The sequence below is a fragment of the Hemicordylus capensis genome, chromosome 9 (assembly GCF_027244095.1).
Source record: "Hemicordylus capensis ecotype Gifberg chromosome 9, rHemCap1.1.pri, whole genome shotgun sequence".
Lineage (NCBI taxonomy): Eukaryota > Metazoa > Chordata > Lepidosauria > Squamata > Cordylidae > Hemicordylus > Hemicordylus capensis.
The window spans coordinates 20,677,266-20,697,010 of NC_069665.1; the positions used below are offsets into that span (position 1 = coordinate 20,677,266).

General features: G+C 47.7%; 1 protein-coding gene across 1 annotated transcript; it reads right to left on the minus strand.

Moving 5' to 3' along the window:
* Positions 1-2,810: 2,810 nt before the first annotated feature.
* PLEKHF1 (pleckstrin homology and FYVE domain containing 1) lies at positions 2,811-18,875 on the minus strand. Its single transcript, XM_053270386.1, has 2 exons — positions 18,549-18,875; positions 2,811-7,234 (listed from the first exon to the last, which is right to left on the minus strand). The coding sequence occupies exon 2, from the start codon at positions 7,219-7,221 to the stop codon at positions 6,403-6,405; it is 819 nt and encodes a 272-aa protein (XP_053126361.1). The 5' UTR covers positions 7,222-7,234; positions 18,549-18,875; the 3' UTR covers positions 2,811-6,402.
* Between the last annotated feature and the right edge of the window lie 870 nt (positions 18,876-19,745).

Genomic DNA, 19,745 nt, shown 5'->3' on the forward strand with positions numbered 1-19,745 from the left:
GGGTTAAATTAGGTTAATCTAAATCCCTAATTTAGATTAAGGACCATTCTTGTGCTGCAGCGCCAGAACAAAGCACCATAAACAAGGCTGTTGCTGCTTTTCATTTTGAGCCGGCTGAGAAAGGAACACAAGAGAAAAGCTTGGGATCTTTTTGTTTTTAAACATGCTCTTAAAAACCAGAAACATCTGCTTTGGTCAAGGGTTTTCTGGCCAGTTCTCTGTCGTTTTGACTGTGGAGAGGGGGAAATACCATTTGAGTCGACACATCGCCCGCTGTGGGGAATTGTGAAAGGCTCAGGAAAAATTTAGTCACTTGGAAAAGAATAAATTTGACATTGGAAAGGCAAACTTGGCTGTTTTTCATTCATCTTCCCTTTCCAAGTTGTAAAGATAGAACTGGAAACATTTCACCTAGCTCCTACAGTTTGTTCGACACACAGCAGGGTAGACAGCAGTTAAAGCAAAACCACATGATCGGCTACTTGTTATGGAACATTTTTTTTAAAAAAGACAAATTAATTTTAATTGCAACTTCGTAGCTGCTCCTGTTAGCCAGCGTGGTATAGTGCTTAGAGCAGGAATAGGCAACCTTGCCTCTCCAGCTGAACTACAACTCCCATCATCCCATGCCACAATAAACTGCGGTTGGGAATTATGAGTGCTGTAGCTCATCAACAGCTGGTGAGCCGAAGGTGCCTACTGTTGGAGTAGGAATGGGGAGACCTGGGTTCAAATCCCCACTCAGCCATGAAACTCCCTGGATGCCTCGGGGCCAGTCACTTCTCTCACAGCCTAACCTACCTCACAGGGTTGTTATGAGGATAAATGTATGCTATGGGCTCAGAGCATAAATAATACTCAAGATATTATTATTCATACAGCTCTTGATCATATGTGCCCTAATATAGACAGAGCTTCATAAATAATCCTGTCCAGAGATTGATCGAGGCACATATTGAACATCCGAACCGGCTTTATTAGCACAAGAACCAGCTGGGTGTTTGATACCCAGGGGCGTATCTAGGGTAGGGCAGGCAGGGCACATGCCCCGGGCGCCACTTGAAGGGGGCGCGCCATTTTTTAAAATTAAAATTTCTTTAAAAGGGGTGCCAAAACCAAAATGACCACTGCGCATGCTCAAATGGCCTCTGTGAGGCCCTAGGCCATGCCAGGCCTCACAGAGACCATTTGAGCATGCACAGTGGCCATTTTGTTTTCAGCGGCCTTTAAAAAAATTATTTTTTAAAATGGCTGCCCCACATGCTCAAATGGTCCCTGTGAGGCCCTAGAGGCCAGTGAGGGGGAGGGGGAACCTTTGCAGACCCCCCCCCCCATGGCCTTTAGGAAGCCCCCTGAAAGGGCTACAGGTAATTTCTTTAAAAGAATTAATATAATATAAGTCACTGTACACATATTCAGATATGTGACTTGTATGTGACCTTCAGACTTGCATTTTTCAGCTGATGTTATGGTAAAGTTATCTGAAAGATGAATGTCAGATGTTTGGACAGGGGACGCAATTTCAGTGCTTGCCCTAGATGCTATTTTCCCTAGATACGCCTCTGTTGATACCATCTAAGGCGACAAATGCTCACTGTGATTTTTCACAAGGTCTAGAGACCCCTAGAGACAGCAGAGAGGTGATAGGATTGACTTACATCTTTCAGTGTGTTTATTGTGCTTTTATTGTCCTGACCATTCATGGCTAAATTTGCAATGGCGTTTTCAAAGTCCACTTGTGGAATTCTCTGCCACAAGATGTGGTGACAGCCAACAACCTGGATGGCTTTAAGAAGGGTTTGGATAACTTCATGGAGGAGAGGTCTATCAACGGCTACTAGTCAGAGGGCTGTGGGCCACCTCCAGCCTCAAAGGCAGGATGCCTCTGAGTTCCAGTTGCAGGGGAGTAACAGCAGGAGAGAGGGCATGCCTCCTGCCTGTGGCTTCCAGTGGTATCTGGTGGGCCACTGTGCAAAACAGGATGCTGGACTAGATGGGCCTTGGGCCTGATCCAGCAGGGCTGTTCTTAGGTTCTTATGTTAAAGTGTTTAGAAGTTTTAAAAGCACAAAAATTATATTGATGTTGCTGGAGGAATGGAAATGAAAATTGGGAGGAACGTCCTCCAAAGATTTCTCCACGGAGAGAGGACCACCAATTGGCCATTGCTCCCCTCACTCTGAAGCTAACGCTCTTCTCTGTGCAAAAATGATGGCAATTTTACCCGAATCCTTTGTGGGGAAGGGTTAAAGCGGAGACAACACAGAGAAAGATGTCAGCGTGATAACGCTATTACCTATTCCCCCCAAATCACTCTGAGCATTCATTCCCCTTCCCGATTCGAGATGGCATCGATGGCCAGATCCTGTGAGCCTGGCTCATGGAGTAGTGAACTCCTTCTCCCTCCCCTTTTATTGGCTACTAGTCTGGTGGCTGTGGGCCACCTCCAGCCTCAGAGGCAAGATGCCTCTAAATACCAGTTGCAGGGGAGCAACAGCAGGAGAGAGGGCATGCCCTAAGCTCTTGCCTGTGGGCTTCCAGGAGGCATCTGGTGGGCCATGGTGTGAAGCAGGATGCTCAACTGGATGGCCATTGGGCCTGATCCAGCAGGGCTATTCTTATACCATTGGTCTGCAAACTTGAAATTACTCATGGCTAATCCCGTTGAAATTAATGGGACACAGTCGTCATGACGAAGAAGTCCCATTAATTACAATGTGACTACTCATGAGTAATTTAGTCTGGCACTCAGATTCTGGGTTCCTCCCCATCAAGACACCCTGGTCTTCAATAAAACCCTCCAAACTGAATCTTATTGAGACATACTAATATTTAATCAGCAATGTATCCATTAGTAAAACAGGAAAAAAAAGAGAGCAGTTAACTGACGGAAAAAACTTTCATGGGCTGCTAGCCCCAATGTAAACATATTGGTAGATGGGGGGGAAAACCCCACAGATTAGGGGAGTGCAAGTTTAAAAACGCCAACTAATGTTTCTGCTCCAATATGACAAGAATACAAAAAACAAGATCATGCCAATATTAACACTCGTTACTGGTATAATTAAGGTTCCAATATAAAATGAATTGCAATATCAAAGTTGCTGTTAGCACTGAGAGGACAATGTTTTGGTTACGTACATTTCAATATAAAAATATGCCAACAGCCCTGTTGTGTTTGTCTGCAGAACCCAAGTTACAAGGGTGACCAAGGTTCTCAAACTTGGGCCCCCAGATGTTGTTGGACTTCAACTCCCATAATCCCCCGCTACAAGGGATCCACATTTGAAAACTCTGGGGATCCAGAGTTTGAAAACTCCTGTCCAAGTTGGTTTTCAATCTATCTCCAGCCTATGATCAAAGCACTCGTCAATGCTTAATTTTTAAGCATGGAGGGCCGAGTGCATTTGGAGCTATGCCATTAAACTCAGAAATTCTGCTCCTTAATCTGAAGTGCATGGTGAGCATGCAGAATTCATCCTATAAAAGGCACTTTTGAAGAATTTGCAGTCTTGCTAGCTCAGAGAAAATTATTTAAAAACAAAAAGCAAGTTTCTAGCCCTTCGTGATAAGTTTGAAAATGAAGTGGCTAAAATTGCCAAAGGACCCATTTTTGGTTTGTATTTCAGCTGTCATGATTGTCAGGTTAATACAGCGCAATGTGGAAACCAATACTGTATTTCCAAAGTGGTGGTCATAGGAACTTAGGAACAGAGAAAGCTGCCATGTACTGAGTCAGACTATAGCTCCATCTAGCTCAGTATTGTCTACCCAGACTGGCAGCGGCTTCTCCAAGGTTGCAGGCAGGAATCTCTCTCAGCCCTATCTTGGAGAAGCCAGGGAGGGAACTTGGAACCTTCTGCTCTTCCTAGAGCAGCTCCATCCCCTAAGGGGAATATCTCACAGTTCTCACACATCTAGTCTCCCATTCATATGCCACCAGGGTGGACCCTGCTTAGCTAAGGGGACAAGTCATACTTGCTCCCACAAGACCAGCTCTCCTCCCCACTGGTCAGTGCCAGTGGTTGCCATTTTTCAGCTCATTTCTCTACACCCTGAAAACCAAAATCTCCTTTAAACAAATCCTTAGCAGGATTGAAAAAATCCTTAGAAACACTGAAAAAATAATAATCTACAGATACTTTAATTTGAAGACTATGTGTGGTATGGTAGGGATTTTTACAGACCCTTCTGTTTCAAGGACAATTTTTCTATCAGACAGTAGCAAAATTTTAAGTGTGCATAGTTTTTTTAAAAAAATGTAAATCGTAAAATAATGTGTTTCTTTCCCTTCTAGAAAATCCAGCACCACTTTACCAGTAAGCCTTTTCTAGACTAGTTATTTTGAGTTTTTCCAAAACATGTCATTTTTTATGATTTCCTGCATGTGGAAGACATTACAATTACAGGACCACATTCTCTGCTTACCATATAGACATTGAAGAATCAGTGTCTCTACTGTTTCTTTTCTTATTTTGAATATCCCCCCCACCCGCCAAAATCAAGATACACCAACGCTAGAAAACAAAATCCAAGTTTACACACAGACGCCTAAACTCATAGAAGTCATCCACGCAATCAAAAACTGTGTTCTACCCGGGTTTGGGAGCTGTCTGTGCTCTCAATTTCTGGTTGTATGGAAGCAAGGTAGGAGGAAAACTAGGGTAGCTTTTCTTCCTACCTTGCTTCCACACAGTCACTTCTACCCAGGTTTTCCACACAACCAAAAATTGGGATCACACACAGCACCAAAACCCGGATAGAACATAGTTTTTGATTGTGTGAACGGCCTTCAGGAGCAACAAAGAACAAGTTTGCTCCTTCTAGGTGACAGCCCTTCAGATATTGGAGGGTGGCTTCCCAACCTCCCCTTGGTCTTTTTCTCTCCAGGCTAAACATATCCATCTCCTTCAGCGGTTCTTCACACACTTGATTTCCAGACCCTTCACATCTTTTATCAACATTCTTAAAATGTGGGGTCCAGGATTGGACACAGGATTCCACATGAGGTCTAAAAAATGCAGAACAGGTTGGAATTATTGCTTCTTATTATGCTTCTGTTAATGCACCCTAAGATTGCATTCGCTTTTTTAGCAGCTGCATCACACCACTGGCTCATATTCAACCAGCTGTCCATTAAGACACCTAGGTCCCTTTTACATGTACAGCTGTCAAGCCAGATCTCCCCTATCCTGTACTTCACCTTATCTCGCTGCCACCTCACAAACTGGACCTTCTGCTAAAGGATCAATGAGGTCTTTCACACAGTCAAGAACTGTGTTCTGCCCAGGTTTGGGAGCTGTGTGTGCTCCAAATTTTCAGTTGTGTGGAAGCAGGAGGAAAACCTGGGTAGAAGTGATTGTGTGGAAGCAAGGCAAGAAGAAAAGCTACCAGACTTTCCTACCTTCCTTCCACACAATCACTTCTACCCAACAGTATTCCCTCTAAAAGGGATTTCCTGATGTTGTTGACTACAACTCCCATAATCCCCAAGCAAAGGCTATTGCAGCTGGGAATGCTGGGAGTTGTAGTCAACAACAACATTTTGGAATCTCTGTTAGACGGAACATTTCTATCCTGGTTTTCCTCCTACCTTGCTTCCACACAACCGAAAACCGAGAGCACACACGACTACCAAACCCAGGCAGAACACAGTTTTAGACTGTGTGAATGACCTCAATGTATTTAAATTCTTCACTGCTCTCATGCCCTCCTTGTGGACTTCCCAGAAGATCAGGTTGGCCACTGTGGAAAGCAGGAGTTTGGATCTTTTATCTGATCCAGCATCCTGGATTGGATTTCCCCCGCCTTAAAGACTAAGTTGAAAATGGTTGGGTTCTTGAAAAATACTACTCCCAGCACTTGATGAACATTTACACAGTGCTTCAACAACAGGCTATCAGTACAGAGTTCCCCAAGTAGATCTCCCTGTGGATTTCTTAACCTGGGATCCAGAATTTGACCCTGCTTCAGAGGAAGATGGATTTCTGTAGCCAGTACAACTTTGGTTGTCCTAGTGTGCAAACCCGCAACATTCCAGAGGTGAATCTCAACATTTTAAGAGCCATGAACAGGGTTGTCTGTAGCACCACAGCTAATTAAAGGGGCCAGCATCTTCCGGCACAAACTCAGCATTGTGTCTGGGATTGCTGCAAGCATCCAATTTAGCCCTATTTCCAACTTCATTTAAAAGAAATTGCTTTTGGAGCAATTTCAGGGCCTGACCATAGTTGTTGGGTGTGGACAAGCCTTCTCCCTTATTCACAGAACAGGAAAGTGCATGCAACGTTTTAACACCACGATTAATGTCCTCCTCCGAAAAGTCTACCAATGCAAGTGGGTGGCCCTTGTACTCCTCAGAAATAAACACATGGCCCCTCCACTTAACGACAGTATCTCAAAGGTCACCTATTAAAAGACGACCAAGCCGCATCGGACGTGTAGAACTCAGTTTCTGCTGGCCACGGTTCCACCTTGTCGTCATCGGATCGATCACTGTCATCCCCGCTGGAAGGTTCGTAGCCAACCAGAGGCGAATCGATGGGTCTCGATGGACTCTGGCAGTCTTCGCTTTCCCTTTTTTCGGCTACCAGCTGCTTGTAGCAAAGGTTGCAAACCCTCAAGGGCTTGGAAGACAAGCGCGGCATGAGGAATCTTTGGCGGGAGCATTCCCCGCACACCACAAACCCACATTTCCGACAGTGATGCCTCCGCGTGAGCGTGGAGAACTTGGTGTGGGTGCAACGCATACAGATATCGGTGGCCTTGTCAGGGATCCAGGGGGCGGCGTGCTCCGTGGGGGGCTGCTGGCCCGTCTTGGACAACAAGTGCCGGATGCATTCCTCCAAGTGGCTGATCCACTCTTTCCTCTCGGTAAGGGAGGCGGCCGAGACGACAAAGGACTTCTTGGTGGTCCTGATCATCCACCGGTTCTTCATCTGCAAGGTATCGGGCAAGGTTTCCAAGGTGACTTCGTCCAGGGGGATGATGTGCTGGGAGCTATACCTCCGCTTGTTGATCACAATGCTGCCGTACACCAGGATGTCGTTGAAGAGGAAGAAGATGCGCGGCTTGGCTTTCTTGCGGCATTCTTTGGTCAGGATGCCTTCCCCCAAGAGGACCCTGCCGGTCACAGCCAGCGGCTGGCCAGATGCCCCGAAGCAGCTCTCCACGGCAGCAATGCGCTGGCTGTTTATCTCTGTGTTCGCCAGGTAGTCTACCATCTCGATGGATCTCCTGGAAGCAAGGAAGAGGGAAAGGGAGTGGTAATGTTTATTGATTTGATTGATTGATTGATTTGATTGATTTGAGTGGTAAATTGGTTTGATTTATTGATTGATTTGATTGACTGATTGATTGATTGGAGCCAAAAATGGCTCAATTGATTTGAGTGGTAAATGGATTGATTGATTGATTTGATTGAAAAATGGCTCAATTTGAGTGGTAAATTGATTTGATTTATTGATTGATTTGATTGAAAAATGGCGCAATTGATTTGAGTGGTAAATTGATTTTATTTATTTATTTATTTATTTATTGATTTGAGCCAAAAATGGCTCAGAGAGGTTTACATGGAGAAATAATAAATAAATAAATAACGGGACCATACCTTCTCTCCTCAACGGAAATGAGTTACCTGGAAGAGTGCACTCGTCAGCACTCTTGGCCCAGTAAGCAGCCCTTGGCCCTGCTTACTGGACAAAGGGGCACCTTTTTAATGTGGCAATTCTCTATATTGAGCAGGGGGAGAGTAACTGGCCCTATCCAGCCCCGGCACAGCACCTCCAGTCACTGTTGCTGGTGTCTATCTTATGTTTTTTTTTAGATTGTGAGCCCTTTGGGGACAGGGAGCCACCTTATTTATTTGTTATTTCTCTATGTAAACTGTTTTGAAAACTTTTGTTGAAAAGTGGTATATAAATATTTGTTGTTGTTGTTATTGCCTGTGGGTTTCCCCGGGGCATCTGGTGGGCCACTGTGTGAAACAGGATGCTGGACTAGATGGGTTTGGGCCTGATCCAGCAGGGCTGTTCTTGTGATCCTGCACCTCACATTAAGGTAGTGAAGAGAGGTCTGTTTCCATCTGCCGGCCTGGCAGTGACTCAGTATTGGGCCTCCTCTGTAGGAGGAGAGGAGAGCTAGTCTTGTGGTAGCAAGCATGACTTCTCCCCTTAAACTAAGCAGGGTCCGCCCTGGTTGCATATGAAAGGGAGACTAGAAGTGTGAGCACTGTAAGATATTCCCCTCAGGGGATGGAACCGCTCTGGGAAGAGCAGGTTAGAAGTTCCCTTCCTGGCTTCTCTGAGATAGGGCTGAGAGAGATTCCTGCCTGCAACCCTGGAGAAGCCGCTGCCAGTCTGTGAAGACAATATTGAGCTAGATAGACCAATGGCCTGACTCATTATATGGCAGCTTCCTATGTAGTTGCCCCTGGGCTGTGGAATGTGCTCCCTATAGAGATCTGAGGCTTAAGCTCCTTTTTGGCCTGGCCTTCAGTGACTTGTTCAGTTGGGCTCCCACATCTTTGGTCTTCCAGCTCTTGCTGGACTACAACTCCCATCATCCCCAGTCACAGTGGCCAATCGTCTGCGCTGATCCAAGCTGTAGTCCAACAACAGCCAGAAGGCCAAATCTGTGCAGCCGTTTTAGTGGGTGATTTATTTTGCTTTTATTCATGTGAACTGCCTGGAGCCCCCTAGGTTAGGTGAGATAAACATTTAATACATAAAATGAACGGATAATCCCATAGACCAGGGTTTCTTACCCTTGGGCCCCCAGATGTTTTTGGACTACAACTCCCATCATCCTCAGCCACAAAGGCCATATCTGGGGATGATGGGAGTTGTAGTCCAACATCTGGGGGCCCAAGGTTAAGAAACCCTGCCATAGACCACCAGCCCTGCAAACCACATACCGTGTGTTTCCCCGAAAATAAGAGAGTGTCTTATATTAATTTCAGCCCCCCCCAAATGCACTAGGGCAATTAGCGGTACATCAGAAATTACTGCTAGGTCTTACTTTGGGGGTAGGTCTTACTTTCGGGGAAACGGGGTATATGTCATATTTATAAAGAGCCAGATTCACTACAATGGCAAGATCTTGAAAAGGGACCAGCTAACTAGCATGAGACGACACCAGTTACTATCCTGTACCATATCGCCTAGCATTATTCGACTCCAGGCCTCGACCATTTCTCTTTGGATCTAGGAGCCAGCCAATCAACGCTTGGCAAAATTACTGGACTGAGAGATGGACCTTGTGGAGAGGAGAGGATAAACGAGCTTCTCTAACATCACATACTTAACTTGAAGTGGTGATGTCCAGGAAAGACAAGTCCATGTAACATGAATAAATAATTGGTTTTCAGCATCTGAGCAAACACTCACAGGCAGTTCAGAGTGCAGCATCAGGCAATCTATACCCGCATAATTGTCCACTTCTGTTTAATAGAACACCGGTTCTTCATGCTGGCCACAGGCCAAATCAATCCACAAGTGAAGAGAAAGGGAGTGATTTCCTCATAAACCGAAGTTCAGTGTACAAATATGCTCATGTTTCTCGGGTTAAAATATAACTGGTCACTGACCGAGACAGATCCAAAGTTCTTAAAGTCATGAAAAGCAAAGGAAAGATTGTGCCTGTTGACTCCTGGCGACCACAGAGTCATGTGGTTTTCTTGGTAGAAAACAGGTCATACTGAGGGTTAAAAAAAACCCCAAAGCCATCCCTTTTACATGCATCAAATACTTCTCATCATAAATGAAAGATAAGCCAGTTGCTGCAATGGTTAGAGTTGGACTAGGACCGACGAGACCCGAGTTCAAATCCCCATTCAGCCATTAAAAATAGAACCTCACTGAGTGACTCTGGGCCAATCTCTCCTCTCTCAGCCTAACCTACCTCACAGGGTTGTTGTGAGGATAAACATAACTGTGTACACTACTCTGGGGTCCTCAGAGGAAGAGTGGGATATAAATGTAATATAGCAATATTTTATTTATTTGTTAACATTTATAGCCCACTTTTCCTCTGAGGAGCTCAGAGGCACATGCTCAAATAAGTACATGCTTATTTTTATCCTCACAACAACCTTGTGAGGTAGGTTAGGCTAAGAGATACATGACTGGCCCAGAGTCACCCAGTGAGTAATAACAGCAATAATAATAGAAATAAAATAAAATAATAATAATGACGTATAACTTCCAAAGTAGTTATCCCAAGTTATCCCAATGTTGGTCTCTCTAGGAATGTTAAAGGCCAAGGCAGCGGAACTGGGATACAGCAATTCTCTAAATTCCCAGGTAAGCCATTGGCGTTTTGTGTGTCTCTCCTTTTGTTTGACAATAATATTAATGTTCCTGTCATGGTGGCAAAATTCTGTGACATTGCAAGTTGTGTAAGGAAGCAATGGGTAAAATCATGAGTGTCGGTTGTATGATATATTGTTATATTCTGAACTCTGTTCTGTAAGAAAGTACAGGTAAAATCACGATTGTTGTAGGTCATTACTTATTGCTTTATATTTTTGTCTGGTCGATGACTGCAAAAAAAAAAAAAAAAAAATTCCATGATTCCATAGTTACACCAAGACTTTTCTTTAGAATTTTCATGTGGCAACAAAATCCAACTCACACGTTTGTAGCTAGAAAAGAGCTCCATCATCTCATACTGTGCGGGAGGAGGCAATGGTAAACCCCACCTGTATTCTACCAAAGGAAAGCACAGGGCTCTCTGGGTGCCAGGAGTCGAAATCGACTCGACAGCACACTAAGGCCAGCCAAAAGCTGTAGACCTCTGGCACCAGCACAGAGTTATTTTGAGAATCTGGCCAGCAAAGCTTTATAGTCCTTGTTAACTTATTTTCCTGCCATTCAGCAATGAAATAACGTGATGCTTAAAAGACAGAGAGGATGGGGCTGTAGCTCAGTCGCAGACCACCTGCTTTGCATGCAAAAAGCCCCAGATTCAAGCCCCAGTATCTCCACATAGGGCTGGGAAAGACCCCGGTCTGAAACGCAGGATGGCTGCTGCCAGTCTGTGCAGACAATACTTAACAAAACAGGCTAATGGTCTGACTCAGTAGAAGGCAGCTTCTTAAATCTAAAATTGACCCCTCCGGTTCTTTCTTTTAAAGAAGCCTCAAGAGGTAAACTAGGTTTGAGCATAATGCAGGTGTACTCACACACAGTAGCCCAGAAGATCAAAAAGAGATAGATAGATAGATAGATAGATAGATAGATAGATAGATAGATAGATAGATAGATAGATACTCAAGTATTTCCTGGAGGTGTACATGATTGTAAAAGTTCTGATAACTCCCAACCAGTTAATACAAGCAATCTCCACTGAGGTCACCAGCAAGTTTGGGAGACACCATGGCTTTATGAAATTACACAATGACTAGGTGAAAGGCAGACGCAGAAAGTGATCCACCCAAGGAGGATGGTAAATATGCACAGCTAACCCAGAATTGGACAGATCACCGGCTTGCATCAAACAAACCATGACCCCTCTCTGCCCAGGGGTGATTTCCCTTTACATGAGACATCCTCACCAGAAGACATCTTCTCAACAACAAAAGAACAGTGACAGGCGGCAGAAAAGAGAGGGTGAGCAAGCAGGGGGAAGAGGCTAGGAACAAGTCTGGAGTGACGAGGAGCCGTTCACAACAATCTGGAGCAAAGCCATATTCTGACTCGACAGTTTCCAGAGCAGGCCTGGCCAAATTCCAGACAACCATTTTATTTCATGTTTTGCAATCCTTTACAAGGCTTGACATCAAAAAGCGCTGCAGTCTCGAATACCCAGCTTAGGCTCAGGCTATTTAAGGGGACGTCTTCTTCAAGAAGAGCCCCACCGCCCATTGAGATCCTCTGGAGAGGTCCGTCTGCAGTTGCTACCGGCTCGGCTCGTCTGGCGGCTTCTCCGTTGCTGCCCCCGGGCAATGGAATGCAATCCCTGTTGAAATAAGAGCCTCCCGTGTTCTCTGACAACTGAAAGTCTCCAAAGACCCATTTATTCACCCAAGCTTTTTAACTAGATCCGTGGTTTTAAATTCTTTTAAGGTTTTGATTTATGTTTTAATTTGCTGTAAACAGCCCAGAGATGGAAGTTTGGGGTGGTGTACAAATATAACAAACAAACAAAGATTGCATTCCGGTAGCTCTCTTTTGTCTGGACAAGAGGGGCCGAGAGGAAGGCAGAGGCTTTGGGGGTTTCCCCTTCTCTTGGCTTTCTCTGTTGCCATCCCAAGATGCTCCCTGCTGAGATAACAGCCTCCCCATAACTTTAAAAAAAGTCTCTAGAACATAGGAAGCTGCCATATACTGAGTCAGACCACTGGTCCATCTAGCTCAGTATTGTCTGCACAGACTGGCAGCGGCATCGCCAAGGTTGCAGGCAACTCCCAGAATCCCCAAGCAAAAGCCATTGCAGCTGGGGATTCTGGGAGTTGTAGTCAACAACATCTGGGAATCCCTGTTAGAGGGAACACTGGGGCTACTCTGAGCAATTCCCCCCATAGTGTTGATTTCCCCCATCATGCCAATCTTACTCCCTTTCCCCAGAAAGTGAGACAACATCATGACATTTGGCAAGAGGGTATGCAAGTTGAAACAGAGCTATAGGCATGCTGGAACATAGGAAGCTGCCATTAGGGATGTGCACAGAACCGGGTGGGGGGAGGTTCGAAGGCGGGGTGGGTGGGTACTGCTTTAAGGGTGGGAGAGGGTGCAGTTACTCCTCCCTCTGCTTTTCCCTTGCTAGTGCTCCATTTTTTAAAAGTCCACCGGCCGCCCTTACAGGAAGTAGGTGGAAGTATCTGATGCATGATGCACCTGTGTGCGCTGGATGTGAACATGTGCACGTCATGTGCCGGTGCCCAGCGTGCTACTTCCGCCTACTACCTGTAAAGGCGGCAATGGGGTGGGAGGGAGGTACGCTGCTGCCCCAGTGAACTTTTAAAACACGGAGCGCCAGCGGGGAAAAAGTGGAGGGAGAGGTAAGTGCACCCTCCCCCACCCTTAAAGCAGAAACCCCCCACCTTTGAACCGGCAGAACCGTTCGAACCACCGGCAGAACCGTTCGAACCACCGGCAGAACCGTTCGAACCACCGGCAGAACCGTTCGAACCACCGGCAGAACCGTTCGAACCAGTTGGGAGGCCCATAAAGGACCTCCAAACTGGTTCCATGCACATCCCTAGCTGCCATATACTGTGTCAGACCATTGGTCAACCTAGCTCAGTATTGTCTACACAGACTGGCAGCGGCTTCTCCAAGGATGCAGGCAGGGATCTCTCCCAGCCCTATCTTGGAGATGCTGCCAGGGAGGGAACTTGGAACCTTCTTCTGCATGCAGATGCTCTTCCCAGAGCAACTCCATCCCCTGAGGGGAATATCTTCCAGTGCTCACACTTCAAGTCTCCCATTCATATGCAACCAGGGAACCCTGCTTAGCTAAGGGGACAAGTCATGCTTGCTACCACAAGACCAGCTCTCCTCCCATATCTTGCTGCTGTCGCCCTTTACACTCCCCAGGCCATTTCAACCTAGATGTACAGAAGTATTCCGTGACTCAGGAAGTATTCAAAAACAAGCAAAACTGCACCAAGAATAACTGGATTTCTTCTACCTGTATAAAATATACAGACCTTTATGTGTCCATTCAGTTTGCTACTCATGGAGAGGAATAACAAGCATATGAAGTTGCCTTCTACTGAGTCCAACCATTGGTCCTTCTAACTCAAGATTGCCGACACAGGCAGGCATCAGCTCTCCAGGGTTTCAGAGATGGCTCTATCCCAGCTGGACCCAGAGATAGGGATTGAACCCAGAGCCTTCTGCATGCAAAGGATGGACTCTACCACTGAGCTACAGCCTGTCTCCAAATGCCTGGCCACTGAAACCTTAACCCCGGTTTAGGATTCCGAGATTTCCCCACAAACTGACCGCACACTGGCAAGCCTCCATTCTCAGCCAGATGGCCTATAGCACGGGTAGGCAACCGTGGCTCTCCAGCCACTGCTGAACTACAACTCCCATCATCCTCAGCCACAACAATGGCTGAGGATGATGGGAGCTGTAGTTCAGCAGTGGCTGGAGAGCCAAGGTTGCCTACTCCTGATCTATAGATTTATTTATTTTTAAGTGAAAGCAGAGGTTCCCCGGATGCTTTGGGCTCCACCCAGAATGCTTTGTGCTCCAGGAAGCAGGATCCAGGTTCCCAGGATGCTTTGTTCTTCACCCAGAACTAAAACCAATGCTTTCTGTGCCACTGTGCAGAAAAACACACGTAATACCCTGGGGATAGTCAGTCTCTCTTTCATGCCAATAATAAACCTTCTTCTGGCGTAACCAGGAAGCTCTGTTCACTGTCTCCGCCGTGCAAGGGCCAAACCCAAGAAACCATTCTTGCATCACGCCACAGATCCCCAGTCCTCTTGCTCAACTCACGAAAGACGTCTAAGCCCATTCCAGAGAAAGGGTGGCCTGGCACTGCCTCCCCAAATCTCAAGATACTTGACGTTATCTCATCTTTCCGCCACCCTCTGGGCGAGCCATCCCTCTGGGGTGCATCACACCTCCGTCCAGAAGGAGCGTATCGGGAGCGTATCGGGAAGGGGAGTGAGAAGCGTATCGGGAGGGGAGTGGAAACTGAAACCGTGTTCGGAAAACAGCAGAACGTTATCCACACACACACACGTTGCTTCGGAGTTTGCCTGCTGCAGCCAAGGGGAGCAAAATGCAGAACCGTCACTGTGGGTGGCCAGGGCCACCCACAGATGCCCAGTTCCCCCTCTGAGATCCAGCAGTGCCAAAGGTGGCCATTGTTCCGGAAAGCAGGCCAGCCCAATCCGCAGCCAGTCTTGGGAGTCCTATTCTGAACCGAGCCAGGGGGTCAGCAATGCTGCCTCGACCCACTGATTCACTCCCACACAGGTTGAGGCACTAACGGAGGGCTCTGTAACCCTCGCCTCTCTGAAACCCTTCCCAGCATTAGCAGCAACCCCGACTGCTGCCATGAGCGGGGAGGAGAGCTGGTCTCGTGGTAAAGGTCAAGCGTGCCCTCGAGTCGGTTTCGACTCCTGGCGCCCGCAGAGCCCTGTGATTGTCTTTGGTGGAATACAGGAGGGGTTGACCATTGCCTCCTCCTGCGCAGTCTGAGATGATGCCTTTCAGCAGCTTCCTATATCGCTGCTGCCCGATAGAGGCGTCCCCCATAGTCTGGGAAACATACCCGCGGGGATTTGAACCGGCAACCTCCAGCATGGTTTCCTGCTGCACCATTAGGTGGCTGGTCTTGCAGCAGCAAGCATGAATGGTCCCTTCTGCTAAGCAGGGTCTGCCCTGGATTGAATTTGGATGGGAGACTACATGTGTGAGCACTCACTGTAAGATTTTCCCCTTGGGAGATGGGGCCGCTCTGGGAAGAACACCTTCCTGCTTGCATGCAGAAGGTTCCAAGCTCCCTCCTGGCATCTCCAGACAGGGCTGAGAGAGAGACTCCTGCCTGCAGCTTTGGAGAAGCCGCTGCCAGTCTGTGTAGACAACACAGAACTAGATGGACCGAGGGTCTGACTCAGTAGAAGGCAGCTTCCTATGACCCTAAGCTGCCTTTTGCCGAGTCAGATGATTGGTTCATCCAGCTCAGTATTGTCTGCATCAGAGCTTCCCAACTGGTGGTCCTCCACATATTGCTGAACTACAACTCCCATCATCCCCAGCTACAATATATTGTGGCGGGGGGGTGATGGGAGTTGTACTTCAGCAACATCTACAATACTCCAAGTTGGTCTACTCTACAGTACCAGGGCTGCTCAACTTGGGCCCCCTGGCATATGTTGGCCTACAACTCCCATCATCCCTGACTATTGGCCACGGTGGCTGAGAATTATGGGAGCTTTAGTCCGAAAACCACTGGAGATGCTCTCAGGGACTGAACTTGGGGCCTTCCTGCATGCAAAGCAAGGAGCCTCTTCCACGGCGCTCGTCAAATTCAGTCTGCATAACTTCTTCAGTAAGTCCATTTAAGGATATTGTCAGCCGTCGACCTTCCAGCTCTGGCACCAAGCCCGGTTCACAGACAGACCAGGGCTGCGACTACACTCCCATCATCCTCAGCCATAAGGGGATGATGGGAGTTGTAGTCAAACAACAACTGGAGGGCCAAAGTTGTGCCGCTCCGTCATGGATGGTGGGGGTGGGTGCCCCCCCCTTTCTGTTGTGCTGTGGTTATTTGACAGAAAGGCCCTTTCCACATAGTCAGTGTTCCCTCTAACAGGGACTCCCAGATGTCGTTGACTACAACTCCCAGCATTCCCAGCTGCAATAGCCTTTGCCTGGGGATGATGGGAGTTCTAGTCAACACTGCTCAGAGCACTCCCCCCACCCAGTTTAATAGTTTAGAAGCCTGAAACCTTACTCATCATAAAAAGGAAGGCAATCTGTCCTGTCCACAGGAAATTGGGCATGGAGAATCTGCCTTGTGACAGCTATAAACTGACTACTTCTCAGAAAATTCAGATGGCGAGTGGCTGAGTTGTAGAAGTTTTTACAGTTTGCTTTGAACCAAATGCTTCATGCGGTCTGCAACCACATAGGAAGCTGCCTTACCCTGAGTTAGACCATTGGTCCATCTCGCTCAGTATTGTCTACACAGACTGGCAGCGGCTTCTCCAAGGTTGCAGGCAGGAATTTCTCTCAGCCCTCTCTTGGAAATGCTGCCAGGGAGGGAACTTGGAACCTTCTGCAGGCAAGTGCTCTTCCCAGAGCAGCCCCATCCCTTCAGGAGAATATCTTCCAGTGCTCACATATGGTCTCCCATTCAAATGCAAACCAGGGTGGACCCTGCTTAGCAAAGGGAGCAGGTCATGCTTGCTACCACAAGACCAGCCCCATAAAAGCACACTTAAAAACTGCTCTTTGGGGCAGTTTAATTAGGTCATTAATACAAGGCTACTGCCAGGGTTCCCAACCTGTGGTACTCCAGAGGTTGATGAACTACAAGTCCCAACATCCTCAGCTCCAATATATAATTGCTGGGGATGATGGGAGCTGTAGTTCAGCAACATCCAGAGTACTAGAGGTTGGGAACTCCCGTGCTAGGGTTAGGGGTGTGCATGGAGCCAGTGGGGGCCAGTCCGATGGTGGGGGGGGGTGGCTTTAAGGGTGGAGGAGGATGCGTTTATCCCCCCCTCACTGCCGCATTTCCCCCGACGGCGCACGTTTCCCTAGAAGCCTGTCGGGGCGGCAGCGTACCTCCCGTCCGCCCTGCTCCGACGTTATCTGGAAGTATCCAAAGTAGTAGCTGTGCATGCACGCGCCGTGTGCAATGTGTGCGCATGTAACGCACGCAGTCGCAGCTACGACTTCCGGAGGTACGCTGCGACTCGGACGGGCTTCTAGGGAAACATGCTCCAGCAGGCGAAAGGCAGCCAAGCAGCGGCGGGGGGAGTGAATCCCCCACCGTCAAACCCTCAAGCCAGGCAAGGTTCGAACTGGTTCGGAGGCCCGTAAAAGGGTTCGTGCACATCCCTAGCTAGGGTGTCCATTTGGTGAAAATCCATGAGCCATTGCGGCCAGGAATTAGGGAAGTTTTAAGTCCAACAACATCGGGGGACCAAAGTTTGAGAACACCTGACCTCATGTTTTAACCATGTTGGAGAGGGCACTCCAGTGAGAGTACTTACTATGAGTCAAACTCTCGCACTATTTGGCAACCCTTTGCTACCTACTGACAGTGTGTGCTACTGATTCATCGGTGACTTCTGAGTCTCCCTGGCTGTGTCATCATTCTCACGGTCAAGTGCTTGTCTTAGTTTCACTATTTCTTAATGTCCGGGCATCCTCAAGGGCTTTGGAGAGGAACCAAAGCCCTAACAGCAGAATGAGACTACTCACTGCCCCATGCTAGTTACAGAGAGAATGAAGTTCTCTTCCTTAAATCAAATAATGTTTCTATTCCCTTCTCCATACCTTTAAAAATATCTGCTGGGTGACCCCTTCCCAAACTCACCCCAGCCCACAAAAACAGACCTCACCTCAGATTTCCAACAAGCCCCTGTTTGTTTGTTAACTTTCTATACCGCCTTCCTTTAAAAAAAAAAAAAAAAAAGGTCAAGGCTGTTCACAGCATATTTAAAAAAATATGTTAAAAATGTAAAAACCAATCAAAATAAAAAACAGTCCATGGAAACCTTCTTCTAACCAAATTGGCAGAACGACTGAAAAGCCGTCGGTCTGGGTTTTGTTTCCAACAGCCAACAGATCAGGCAGAGTTCATCGTCACGTTCGAAAGCGGTGTGCCCAGCCAGAAGCTGTGTACTGGGGCTGGGAAACGCGTCCAGCTTGTTACTTAAAAGTTGCTCTTTGTTTACACAACATCAATCGCATATGCAAACTTTCCGTGAACCGTGCCGCCCTCGGTGCCCCGCGAAACACCCTTCCTCGGGCCTCTCCGTGGGCTTCCCGAGCGTTCATTTCGCCCGAAGACCGTGCAGGCCGGGCGGGGAGCTCCCACCAGCCAAACAACAAGAAAAGGGGGAATGTACCTTCCTCGTGACTCCTCTTCCTCTCCCAACCTCTGGTTTCTCCGATCAGACCAAATCGACGCTTTGGAGCCTTCTGCCACTTGCAAGGAGAGGACTCTCGCTTGCTTCCGAGCAAATCTGTGCACTTCTAAAGATTTCCTAGGCTCCTTCGATGCGGGAGGGCAGCTTGGGCGGTGTGGAGGAGCCCGGTTGGACCCGGAGGCTTAACTCTCCCCGCCGCGTCTCCTCCGGCCGACGTGCGGGGGGTGCGAAGCGAAGTATCTCTGGAACGCTCAAACAGCCAACATTCCACCCTCCCCCCCCCGCCTTCTAGGGGGCGAGCCAATCAGCGCGCCACGACGCAAGCAGGACCGCCCGATTGTGGAACTCCCAGACTCAGCGAGCGGCCCTAACCCCGCCCCGAAAATCAAAGCGGCCAATCAGAAGGGTGCAACCTGAGCCGGGTGAGTTTTGTTGGGCGGGTGAAAAGAGGGAGAAAATGAATAGAAGCTATGCAGTCAATAGCTGAGACACCCCCAACAGACCTTAGATCAGTGGAAGAGCATCTGCTTTGCATGCAGGTCTCCGGTTCAGTCCCTTCCATTTCTCCAGGACTGGGAAAGAATCCTAACTTGGGAGAGCAGCTGCCAGTCAGTGTAGGTGATACTGAGCTAGATAGACCGATGGCCTGACTCGGCATAAGGCAGCTTCCTAAATTCCTAATATATACAATCAATCAATCAGTATGTTTATTCCGGTCATAGGAACATAGGAGGCTGCCATATACTGAGTCAGACCATAGGTCCATCTCGCTCAGTATTGTCTTCACAGACTGGCAGCGGCTTCTCCAAGGTTGCAGGCAGGAATCTCTCTCAGCCCTATCTTGGAGATGCTGCCAGGGAGGGAACTTGGAACCTTCTGCATGCCAGCCTGTAGGTGCTCTTCCCAGAGCGGCCCCATCCCCTGAGGATTCCTATCATATCTCAGGGCTCACACAGGTCTCCCATTCACATTCCAAACAGGGCAGACCTTGCTTAACAAAGGGGACAATTCATGCTTGGCTACCACAAGGCCAGCAATCCTGCCAATGGACGGACATTCAATCCAGTCAATTCCGAAGCAGCACGAAGGAATCCAAACATTCTGCTTCCAGTGTGGGGGCCAAACTGTAAAACAGGTGAGCGAGCCAGCATTTAAATCGCTAGTCAGTACGCCTGT

What these genes read in the sequence shown, in the direction of transcription:
- PLEKHF1 (XM_053270386.1), bottom strand. Translation starts at nt 7,221, where the DNA reads ATGGTAGACTACCTGGCGAACACAGAGATAAACAGCCAGCGCATTGCT.